This window comes from Engystomops pustulosus, chromosome 5, assembly GCF_040894005.1.
Source record: "Engystomops pustulosus chromosome 5, aEngPut4.maternal, whole genome shotgun sequence".
NCBI classification, from domain to species: Eukaryota; Metazoa; Chordata; class Amphibia; order Anura; family Leptodactylidae; genus Engystomops; species Engystomops pustulosus.
The window spans coordinates 33,402,979-33,415,429 of record NC_092415.1 but is presented as its reverse complement, the minus strand read 5'-3'; the positions used below and the strand labels follow the sequence as shown (position 1 = coordinate 33,415,429).

Sequence of the window (12,451 nt, the reverse complement as noted above, 5' to 3'; positions counted from 1 at the left end):
GATCTGTGCCTATAAGATGTGTTCCATCTATAGCCAGCAAGCCCCCAGGAGATACAGTCAGCCCCCTTTACTATATAGCTAGCCAGCACCTTTTAGTATATAGCCAGCCAGCCCCCAGTAGTATAAAGCCAGCCCCCTTAACTATATAGCCAGCCAGCCCCCTTTAGTATAGAGCGATCCCCCTGTAGTATACAGCCAGCCAGCACCCTTTCGTAGCTAGCCCCCTTTTTTAGCCAGCCAGCCCCCTTTAGTATCCAGCCCCCTTTTTTAGCCAGCCAGCCCCCTTTAGTATCCAGCCCCCTTTATTAGACAGCCGGCCCCTTTTAGTATACAGCCAGCCCCTAGTTTGCCGAGCACTTAAAAAAATAAAGTTACATACTCAACTAAGGGTGGTCCCGATGTTCAGCGTGGCTCCCCGATACTTGGTGTGGCTCCTCTTCTATTTTTTCCCTGATGCTCCAGTCCCCGCATGCACTCTGCCAGCCGCCGCACACTATGATGCGGCCGCTGATGACATTATAGTATGCGCCGACTGGCAGAGCGCATGGTCGCATCTCTGCCGGCTGTTACAGCAGACAGAATGAAGACAGAAGAGGAGCCGGGCAGATCGGGATGCCGGAGGGTGAGCATGTAAGTTTATTTTTTTATTGACTCGTGTATAAGCCGAGGTGAGGTTTTTCAGCACATTTTTTGTGCTGAAAAACTCAGCTTATACACAAGTATATACGGTACATTTCTGAAAAAAATTATTGAATAAAATATACCTGTGTTAAGGTAGTTTCCCGTAAATGTAGCTCCCTTAGAAATTAGATAGCTGTCCTTGGATATAACCACCTCTGCTGGAGTGATTGCACAAAGAAACAAATAGTTTTTGCATATGGAATGTCCACTGCATGTCTCACAGCCGTCCTGTGGAAATGAACACTGAATCCAGATGATCATGACTTAATAGTGCATGTGTGGCCACCACTGCCAGAGTGCAGGGGTGGTCGTATCCAAGGACAGCTGTCCTCCGTTTCTAAAGGACAACATGGCAACATTTATGGGTAATTATTTTCACAATCCAACTGAAGATACACATATATGTGGCAGATTAATTTAATTACCTTAAGGAATCTAAGCTTATAATTAGAATTAGTGTAACCACTTGAGTTTCTTTTAGCTAATATTCATTTCTTTTTTTACTTTGGAAACCCGGGCTGTATTCCTGGACCGTCAATGTTTGATGCTATGTTTTTACAGTTTAGGTAAAATAATGATTTCATGGACATATGAGGGATGAAAGTGAATCACATTTCCTGGCCAGTGTACTATGACAAACATCATCACAGCATATCAGAGTGAGCATGTTCCCTTAGGCGTTTCAACACGATCTCCTAGTGCCAGCCAGCAGTATAATCTTTTCCTTCAACGTAGAAATATTTGGTCTGAAATACTTATCTGATGTGTAGTTTATTAAACTTCATACATTGCTCTCGAAATATCTTTGATGGACTAAATAGCTGAAAAATCTGATTACATTGAAATTCATCAATAAAATGTAAAGTACTTAAACAGGAATAAAGAAGTACAAGCGAGCTGATGGAGTAAATCGCTGATAATAGAGCACATAGCAATGGAATATAATCACAGACTGGTAATTGCTGTGCCGCCTGCTCTGTAGTCAGAGATTTTATCTATTCACAGGATTAGAGTGTTTTTTCTTTAACATCTCTCCAAATATTTTGATTGCAATAGTTTTTTAGGAAGAGGAAGTTGGCCAATTTTAATGTGTGCAAAAAAGTCCACCAGTACTGGATCCAAACTTTATTTCTGAAAATCATCATTTGAACGGTTCATGAAAAAATACATCCAAAATGAAACAATTAACGTGTCACCAGGGACCTCATTTTCACTAAAGACAGATTGCAGAAGCCCATCACAGCTGCATTGCACATATGTCTTTCTGCCTTTTATAATCATTTGCATTACAATATAATTGTGTGTTATAACTTACCTTGTATCTTGTCCTCTGTGTAGTCCCAGGGGTTGGGCTTTGGTTTGAATACATTTCAAAAAAACAACATGTGACTTGTCTGTGTTACTCACTCCTCAGATCTTAGCCCCCACTATTGTGCTTCTGTACAGCTCAGTTGTACAGACAAGTTAAATGTTGTTTTTTGAAATGCATTCAAACCAAAGGGTTAGTTATAACACAAAATTATATTTTAATGCAAATTATTATAAAAGGCAGAGAGGCAGATTTGCACTGCAGGTGCGATGGGCTTCTGCAACCTGTCTCTAGTGAAAATGAGGTACCTGGTGACAGGTTCCCTTTAATGCCCTAATCATGATCTATGGAGTGCAAAACGCAAAGCAGAATTAAAAACCTTTCCCTTGGACATGGGATAATATCCAATTTATGGTTCCTTGGTGTATAACAACATGCACAGATCTACGGCAATGAACTCTCGAAATCTATGGCCCCAGAGATAATCGGCCTTCTAGGACCCAGTCAGACTTGGAGCCAGTCTGCAGGTTACGACAGGGTTCCCAGGACAGTCCAAGGAAAGGGGTAAGAAGAAACGTACTATTTAAAAAAAAAATAATTGCTGGCTATGTTTTATGAATTGATGAATGGGCGTAAGGTTATTTTTGCATGTAGCTCTATAATGGTGGGTCCCAATAATACATTTTATTTATAGGACCTAAGCATCTTATCCATCCTGGCATCGACTGAAAGCTACATAAGAGATACCAATTCATTATTTGCCACTATTTTCTATGTGCTCCATCACTGTCCCATTGACTCCTTACAGTACTAGAAGAGCCCCATAGAGCCTAGGCACCAATACACAATGAAGAGTCCCAGCAGCAAAACAAGCCTATAGGTAGGTGGTTCTACTGTATTCATGATATAATATTATATCATATTGATGTTATATTCCGCATGGACAGATACTGAATAGATAGAGGGTAAATTCTCATAACCATAGCTGAGGCCGGTGGTTGGCTGAAAAGTAAGGTCTAGGCACTTTCTATGCAAATACGTTTTTCATGGTGGGAAATGGAAATACAAGCCTCAATGCTACCTTAAATAAGGCAGCTCCCTCTATTGGATAATAGTCAAACCAGTAAATGCTTTTAAAAAATAATAGACACCCAAATATAGACATTGCTGTTTTGAGGTCGTTCAGAACAGTGTAGAGTAGTGGATTGGCCAAGTGAGAGTCCATCAACGTTGGACAACGTTGGAGGCCACCAATATCTGACTTTCAAGAAGCCTAGTGACATGACGTTGGATAATTGTCAAACTAGTGAATGCTTTAAAAAATAATAAACACCCAAATATAGACATTGCTGTTTTGAGGTCATTCAGAACAGTGTAGAGTAGTGGATTGGTCAAGTGAGAGGCCATCAAGGTTGAACAGGGAAGAAGCTTCTTCCTGAAGTTTCTTCCCGTCAGGAAGTGGAAGCAGCAGGCACTAGAGATGAGAGGGCAGTGTCAGAACCAAAATGCAAGGAGATTGGGCAGAGAAAAGTATTACATTTTTTTAGGTCCCCACATTTATCTCTTTTACACATTTTTTACACATTTTATTTCCCTGAACACCACTTTTTCATGTTTGTGCCACTATTGTATAAAAACCCAAGTCTTAAGCAATCTTAATGGCTTGGTTACAGAGAGCAATTTCCAAGGTCTTGATACATTGCTTTGAATCTCATTTCATTTCTTTTTTATAGTGGGCATATAACAATTGTGTCAATAGCATTCCAATACCAAATTAAAGGGGAATTATAATCTGGGAAATGACATTAAATTGAATTCATCTGCCATATATTTAATATTTCTTCAATTGGATGACATTAAAACATTCACCTGTGTAAAGATAATTTCCCATAAATGTAGCTATGAACGTAGCCAGAAATAAGATTGTTGTCCTTGGATACAACCACATCTAATGGAGAGATGCATAATGAAACAAATAGTTTTTACATATGAAATGAGCCGGAGTCACTGCATCTCCTACAGCTGTAACGCTGAATCCAGGTAGTCAGGCAGGGCTCTATAGTGCATGTCTGGCCACCTCTGCCAGAATGCGGTGGTGCTCGTATCCAAGGACATTTATCTTGTTTCTAAGGATCTACATTTATGGGAAATTATCTTCACATGGGTAAAACATTTTTTAATAACATCCAATTTTAGAAATGTTTACATATGGAATACTCCTCTTATCTTAACACTCACCTTGGTGTTTAGGCTGAAGGAACTTTGGTTTGAAGTTGAATCTTTTCATCTCTTTGTGCTTTCTTAATTTTTCTTGATCTTTTTGAGGAAACAAAAATGTTAGACTGTGGACTTATTAACAAATTGCAATTTTTACTTCACTGCTTTATATATCATGGGTTACGCGATTAGAGTTAATGAAATGCTTTACTGTTAATAAATATTGATGAAGCGTCTATAGGATAAGTTATCAATATCAAATCAGTGCAGACTCTGACACATCCCTCACCGATCAGTGGATCAACTGTGACGGCTCCATCAATTGTGTATTGGCTTTGTTGGGTCACTGCAGCTCAGATCAGAGTTACTTGATTGGCGTTTGAGTCTTAGTAATCAGAAATGGCCAAGACACAATAGATGGAGATTTCTGTTTCTGGGTCATTATAGTTCTGGCACCACTGCTGATGATATAAGCAGATTAGTGTGGCTTCTAGGTTCTAAGTGATCCCTAGTGATTTTTAGGATATGGCTAGAATAATATTTTGACATTTTTAAAAAGTGTTTTTTTCCCACTCTATGGAAATTATTATGAGTATCTGCAAATAAAAATAAAAAAATAAACCAGCATATATTCACCTCATTGATGCAAGATCAGTACAACAGTGGAAGTTGATCAGTAAAGGTCATTATGAGCTATTATATTTTTATAACCCATTTTCCAACCACTGACAATGTTTTTTATATGGCTAGAAAACTCCTTTAATTGACTTTACTTTTGTGCATCTCCATAGACTGCGATGACAAACGGCATATGTTGACCACATGAAGTCACATCAGCCTCCATTGACTTCTTCTCCTCTGTATACTGCATGGAGACTGCTGTAATCTCATGTAATCACATAGATGGTGTACAGTTTGCTATTCTTAGAAGTCTGAAGGACCTGCAATGATGTCACTGGTCACATGTCATGAATGTAACTCAAGGCACTGTGTAAAAAGATTGACACAAATCCCCCCTCCCCCCTTCCCCTGTAAACAGATCTTTTTATGTCTGTAGTTGAGATATTAGCAGATGGTCCCTAAGTACAAGGAGGCAGAGCAGGGCTTTGAAGAGACACAGAGCTGTCAGTCACAATAATGGGGCGTGGCTCACTGGTATCTCTGACTCTTCTCCTCTCTCAGGAGTAAGGAAAGCTAATTTGCATATCAGAACAGTGCCTGTAATTAAGGTACAGTGCCTCACTGGCAGGTAATTTTAGGTGATATAGGGAGGACTTGTAACCCTTTATCAGCCGACATTGTTAGTCAGGGGGGCAAAATCCGGTGACAGGTCCTCTTTAAACATAATATAATAACAATGTACTATTGTATGTTATAAGAGAATCACATAGATTGACATTCACCAATGAAGTTTGGAGGTAAATATTGCAATGTTTTAAATATTTTTGTATTTTTGGCCGCATTTCTTTTTCTGTACACTCAAAGTATAGCACAATGAGACAGAAAGGAATTTATTTAGGCAGTTTATATATATATAAATGACCTATTATTAGTATTGGTCGTCAGTACCTGGGAAGTTAGGGCCTGGCACCCAGCATCCCAAATGATCAGCTGTGTGTAGCTGTAGGCAACTGTGTGTGGATCAGCATTCAGCACCGCACCCTCTGTGCTACATATTAAGCGCAGTGCCATCTCATGTAGAGGGGAAATTAAAAAGTCCCTGGATGTCCTCTAAGTCCCAACCTAGCCAAGCTTCAAGTGTGCTCTTAAAATCCATCTGTTTGCATCTATATTCAACTCTATTTACTAACCCGCCCTGTGTCCTCTTCCTGTCTATCCAAAACACACCAGATACCAAGCTCCAGGCTTCTCTGCAGTCACAATGGGGCACATTTACTTACCCGGTCCATTTGCGATCCCACGGCACTTTGTCCGACGTGGATTCGCATCCCGCCGGGATTCACTAAGGTCCTGTGCCCGATATCCACCAGGTTTCGGTGCTGCGCCGAGGTCCACCGGAGTTCACCATCTTCTTCTTGGTGCTTGTAAGTGTGTATCAAGCGACACCAAATTTTTTTTTTAAATACTGTGGTTTTTCCGAATCTGTCTGGTTTTCCAACAGCCACGCCCCCAATTTCCGGCGCATGCATGCCGGCGCTGATGCTACACAATCCGATTGCGTGCGCCAAAAACCCGGGGAAATACCGGGGAAAAACCGGGGAAAAACCCGGCGCAAAACGGAATTCGGAAAACCTGACAGAAATGCGCGATTCGGACCCTTAGTAAATGTGCCCCATTGACTTTGGACTCTGTATATAAGATGGCGGCTGATGGCTGGTTCAAGCAGCAGCATTTTAATTTAAAAATGCATTATTTTTTATTATTATTTATTATTTTTATTTTAAATTATTTTATACTTTTCCCTTATAAAGAATGTTTGGACCATCATACAAGTTCTTATACCTCTCGTGTCATCCTCATAGACTGTAAGCTCTTGTGTCACCCCCTCATCCTCATAGACTGTAAGCTCTTGTGTCACCCCTTCATCCTCAAAGACTGTAAGCTCTTGTGTTCCCCTCATGCTCATAGACTGTAAACTCTTGTGCCACCCCCTCATCCTCATAGACTGTAAGCTCTTGTGTCACCCCTCATCCTCATAGACTGTAAGCTCTTGTGTCACCCCCTCATCCTCATAGACTGTAAACTCTTGTGCCACCCCCTCATCCTCAAAGACTGTAAGCTCTTGTGTCACCTCCTTCATCCTCATAGACTGTAAGCTCTTGTGTCACCCCCTTCATCCTCATAGACTGTAAGCTCTTGTGTCACCCCCTCACCCTCATAGACTGTAAGCTCTTGTGTCACCCCCTCATCCTCATAGACTGTAAGCTCTTGTGTCACCGCCTCATCCTCATAGACTGTAAACTCTTGTGCCACCCCCTCATCCTCATAGACTGTAAGCTCTTGTGTCACCTCCTTCATCCTCATAGACTGTAAGCTCTTGTGTCACCGCCTCATCCTCATAGACTGTAAGCTCTTGTGTCCCTCCTCATCCTCATAGACTGTAAGCTCTTGTGTCACCCCCTCATGCTCATAGACTGTAAGCTCTTGTGTCACCCCCTCATCCTCATAGACTGTAAGCTCTTGTGTCACTCCCTCATCCTCATAGACTGTAAGCTCTTGTGTCACCCCCTTCATCCTCATAGACTGTAAGCTCTTGTGTCACTCCCTCATCCTCATAGACTGTAAGCTCTTGTGTCACCCCTTCATCCTCATAGACTGTAAGCTCTTGTGTCACCCCCTCATCCTCATAGACTGTAAGCTCTTGTGTTACCCCCTCATCCTCATAGACTGTAAGCTCTTGTGTCACCCTCTCATCCTCATAGACTGTAAGCTATTGTGTTACCCCATCATCCTCATAGACTGTAAGCTCTTGTGTCACCCCCTCATCCTCATAGACTGTAAGCTCTTGTGTCACCCCCTCATGCTCATAGACTGTAAGCTCTTGTGTCACCCCCTCATCCTCATAGACTGTAAGCTCTTGTGTCACTCCCTCATCCTCATAGACTGTAAGCTCTTGTGTCACCCCCTTCATCCTCATAGACTGTAAGCTCTTGTGTCACTCCCTCATCCTCATAGACTGTAAGCTCTTGTGTCACCCCCTCATCCGCATAGACTGTAAGCTCTTCTGTCACCCCCTCATCCTCATAGACTGTAAGCTATTGTGTTACCCCATCATCCTCATAGACTGTAAGCTCTTGTGTCACCCCCTCATCCTCATAGACTGTAAGCTCTTGTGTCACCCCCTCATCCTCATAGACTGTAAGCTCTTGTGTCAACCAATCGTCCTCATAAACTGTAAGCTCTTGTGTCACCCCCTCATTCTCATAGACTGTAAGCTCTTGTGTCAACCCCTCATCCTCATAGACTGTAAGCTCTTGTGTTACCCCCTCATCCTCATAGACTGTAAGCTCTTGTGTCACCCCTTCATCCTCATAGACTGTAAGCTCTTGTGTCACCCCTCATCCTCATAGACTGTAAGCTCTTGTGTAACCCCTCATCCTCATAGACTGTAAGCTCTTGTGTCACCCCCTCATCCTCATAGACTGTAAGCTCTTGTGTCACCCCTCATCCTCATAGACTGTAAGCTCTTGTGTCACCTCCTCATCCACCACAGACTGTAAGCTCTTGTGTCACCCCCTCTTCCTCATAGACTGTAAGCTCTTGTGTAACCCCTCATCCTCATAGACTGTAAGCTCTTGTGTAACCCCTCATCCTCATAGACTGTAAGCTCTTGTGTCACCACCTCATCCTCATAGACTGTAAGCTCTTGTGTCACCCCTCATCCTCATAGACTGTAAGCTCTTGTGTCACCTCCTCATCCCCATAGACTGTAAGCTCTTGTGTCACCTCCTCATCCCTATAGACTGTAAGCTCTTGTGTTACCCCCTCATTCTCATAGACTGTAAGCTCTTGTGTAACCCCTCATCCTCATAGACTGTAAGCTCTTGTGTAACCCCTCATCCTCATAGACTGTAAGCTCTTGTGTCACCTCCTCATCCACCACAGACTGTAAGCTCTTGTGTCACCCTCTCTTCCTCATAGACGGTAAGCTCTTGTGTCACCCCTCATCCTCATAGACTGTAAGCTCTTGTGTCACCCCCTCATCCTCATAGACTGTAAGCTCTTGTGTCACCCCCTCATCCTCATAGACTGTAAGCTCTTGTGTCACCCCCTCATCCTCATAGACTGTAAGCTCTTGTGTCACCCCCTCATGACACATCCCCATTTGTTGCTTGAAAGCTGGCGCGATTGCACCAAAATCCGATTGAGTGCAACTCAATATATATATATATATATATATATATGTATATAATACATGATATATATACACATTTTTAAAATCCAATTGTCACAGAGACCAAAAAAGATCTGTCTGGGGTTACAATGATAAAATATACAGTTCCAACTTACAAATTCAATTTAAGAACAAACCTACAGACCCTATCTTGTATGTAACCCGGGGACTGCCTGTGTATATATATATATGCAATCAGTTTTCACCTTAATTTCAGAGCAAAGTCTGACAGAAACAATTATTAAATGTGGCCCAATGTTCGTCTTATCTATTCTCCACTTCCGAATACATAGGCCCACTCCCCTGTGACTTGCTGGGGTATTCAGATGTTATTTTACGTTTCAGAAATGAATAGATGTCCTTGGACCAGTGTAGTGGTTGTGGTTGCTATTATAGATGCACCTTCTTCGGGCTCTGTACCCCGTGTAATTCCAGCACCGCTACTGCTTGTAGTGAATCTACTGATCGGAAACATCAAACCCCCAAGGGTCTTATACCAATGATGACCCATATTCCTGCAGAGAGTGTCCTAAGCAGTGTCAGACTCGGGATCCTTAGGCCCCCTGGGGGAAATTAATCTGTGGGTACAGCCCCCAGGAAATACAATTTAGCAACCTCCAAATTGGGTTGTTTTCTGCTGGACCCTTGGGGTTCAGTATTGTGTTGAACCAGGGCCCACCGGAGGACCCTCTGGCACTCTGGTGGGCCAGTCCAACACTGGTCCAAAGGGTGTCCCTACTCCTAATCTCAAGTGTCTAGCAGGGGGGGGGGGGTCCAATAACCCTTTGAAGATATGCGACTACAGGCAGTCCCCGGGTTACATACAAGATAGGGTCTGTAGGTTTGTTCTTAAGTTGAGTTTGTATGTAAGTCGGAACTGTATATTTTATCACTGTAACCCCAGCCAGAACTTTTTTGGTCTCTGTGACAATTGGATTTTAAAAATGTTGGGTTGTCATAAGAATCAGGATTAACACTAAAGCTTCATTACAGACACCTGTGATAACTGTTACAGCTGATCATTGTAGCCTAGGACTAAAGTACAGGAAATTACCAATATCCAGTGGTCCGTTTGTAACTAGGGGTCTTATGTAAGTCGAGTGTTCTTAAGTAGGGGACCGCCTGTACTAGGGTCTTATATTTTCAAGTTTTGTCTCTAGTGAATTAGAAGGGCTCGAAAGGAAATCTGCCATCTCCAAAATCACCCACCAGCTAAAACTAGCATCATGCATATAACACGTCCTGGACCATAAAGAATCACATATGGTATATGCATATTAGCTAAATTGGATTTGTATGATTAATTTTAAAAAATGGTTCATTAATACTTTAATAAAATACTAAGCCATAATATAAGATCCCCAGTAGCTCCCATATGTTCTCGATGTGGAATCAGCAATTATAGTGCCACTCGGCTCACGTCTTATGGCGCGTCTCTGCCGTATAATAAATACCCTGCGCAATGTAATATGATTTGTTAACAGAAATGCACAGCAGCTCATTTTTTTTTCGGTATTAACACTTCACATGTGATCTGGCCGGCCTCTAAATGCCGTGTTTTGGATTGCAATTGATTTTCACTAATCCCCATTAATCCAGGTCTATCAAGAATCTGAAGAGTGGAAAATAAGCATTCCAAGCCGCGCGATTCCCAGCAGAGCCACCGACATATGGAAGCCTTAATAATACAAAGATAGCAGATTTTCTTCATCATATTAATGACTATGTAAATGCAATGCGAACGAGATGGAGCCAGGAGTAAGAATACTCTATGGTACATGAATTCATCATTCCTTAAAGGGGTGTTCCCATTTCAGCAAATAAATGTTATTATTGAATAATTAAAAGTTATACAAATTTCCAATATACTGTATTTTCTGTATCAATTTCTTACAGTTTTCTAGATCTCTGCTTGCTGTCATTCTATAGAAAGCTTCATTGTTTATTTCCAGTGGACAGAGATCTGACAATGGTCACACAGGTGCACGGCTCGTTATAACCCACATCTCTGATTACTCTCTGTGTGATACTAACGAGCCGTGCACCTGTGTGACCATGGTCAGATGTCCACTGGAAGTAAACATAGAAAATTTCTTTAGAAGGACAGCAAGCAGCGATCTAAAAAAACACAAGAAATGAATACAGGAAGTATATTGGAAAATTGTAACATTTTTCATCATACAAAAAATAACATAAATTTGCCACAATGGGACTATTCCTTTAAGGTACTACGTATCTATATACTGTCCACAAATCTACAGTAGCAGCTATAAGCTTTTATCCTTTCCACTGCTCTACTTTCTTACTGCTGTACTTTTATATAAGATGCTTGAAATTCTATTGATATACACGTGTTATTTGAACAAAATTTATAAAATGGCACAGACATATAAGACCCTTTAAATGGGTTACTGCTTATATCAACAGGATAAAGAAAAAATTATGTTCTCCCAGGAGAACAAAGGAAGCCCCTATTACCTTTGTGTGAATGAAGCTCTTGTGGCCCTGTTCAATTTGATTCTTGGGGGGGGGGGGGGGCTATGCAAGATCAATGTCATGACATCCCCATTGAAGTGATCTGTTTCATATTTATAGGGAGCACTAAGAATTGAGTCCCAATTCTTCTGGATTTCACATTTAGGGTAATGCCATACATTGCGTTTTTGGACCGTTTTAAAGCACTCATTTTCAGTCCATTTAAAAACGCATGCTTTTTGAATGTTTACCATGCGTTTGGCATTTTTAGACGTGTAGGCATTGAAACAGATTAAAAACAGACAAACAAATGGTAAACATTCAAAAACGTGGACTGAAAAATCCCATATTGTGGGGTAGGACATCCCCTTTAAGACTCCATAGCTAGGTAGGACTACAACTTCTGCACCCACTAAAGTAACACAGCGTCCATGAAATGCTTTTACTTTATGAGAGAAGGTTATGTAACAACTTGTCCTTTCCTATCCGAATTAATAATGCAAGGAGAAATGACTTGGATGGCGGCCATATTGTGATCAGCCATTATAGATGTAAATAAATGTGTACATTACCTTCTCCGCAGGCTAATCTCAGGACAGGAGAGCTCTTGGCTTACATGCCCGTTCTGTGATGTGCTCCAGACTGACAGCCCACGTCAACTGCTTATGTCGGCTGTTTGACTTCTCTCTTAGCTTTGACCTGGCAAGCTAATCACTCTTCTAAGTACTTTAGGGTTTAGCTTAATTAAATTCCATAATGCAAAGTCTCTGACCAGATAAGGAAGCCGCTGGTGGCACTATTGCACAGTGTCATTAGGCTGCACAGACTGTGCAAATCACTTTTTCTGAAATTTCACATTCATTTACAGATGACTTTCACCAAAATGTGACCCTCAGGCAGAACTTGTCATTGCA

The 12,451-nt window shown here is 41.5% G+C and overlaps 1 protein-coding gene across 2 annotated transcripts in view; it reads right to left on the bottom strand.

The window, feature by feature from the left end:
- CNGB3 (cyclic nucleotide gated channel subunit beta 3) overlaps nucleotides 1-12,217 on the bottom strand; it is a 121,126-nt gene extending 108,909 nt beyond the window's left edge. For both annotated transcript variants that reach the window (XM_072151582.1, XM_072151584.1), the window contains exons 1-2: nucleotides 12,110-12,217; nucleotides 4,229-4,306 (exon numbers count right to left, since the gene is read on the bottom strand). In XM_072151582.1, the coding sequence (XP_072007683.1) occupies nucleotides 4,229-4,277 (49 nt within the window). In that variant the 5' untranslated portion in view covers nucleotides 4,278-4,306; nucleotides 12,110-12,217. The remainder of the gene's footprint in view (nucleotides 1-4,228; nucleotides 4,307-12,109) is intronic.
- Nucleotides 12,218-12,451: the final 234 nt, after the last annotated feature.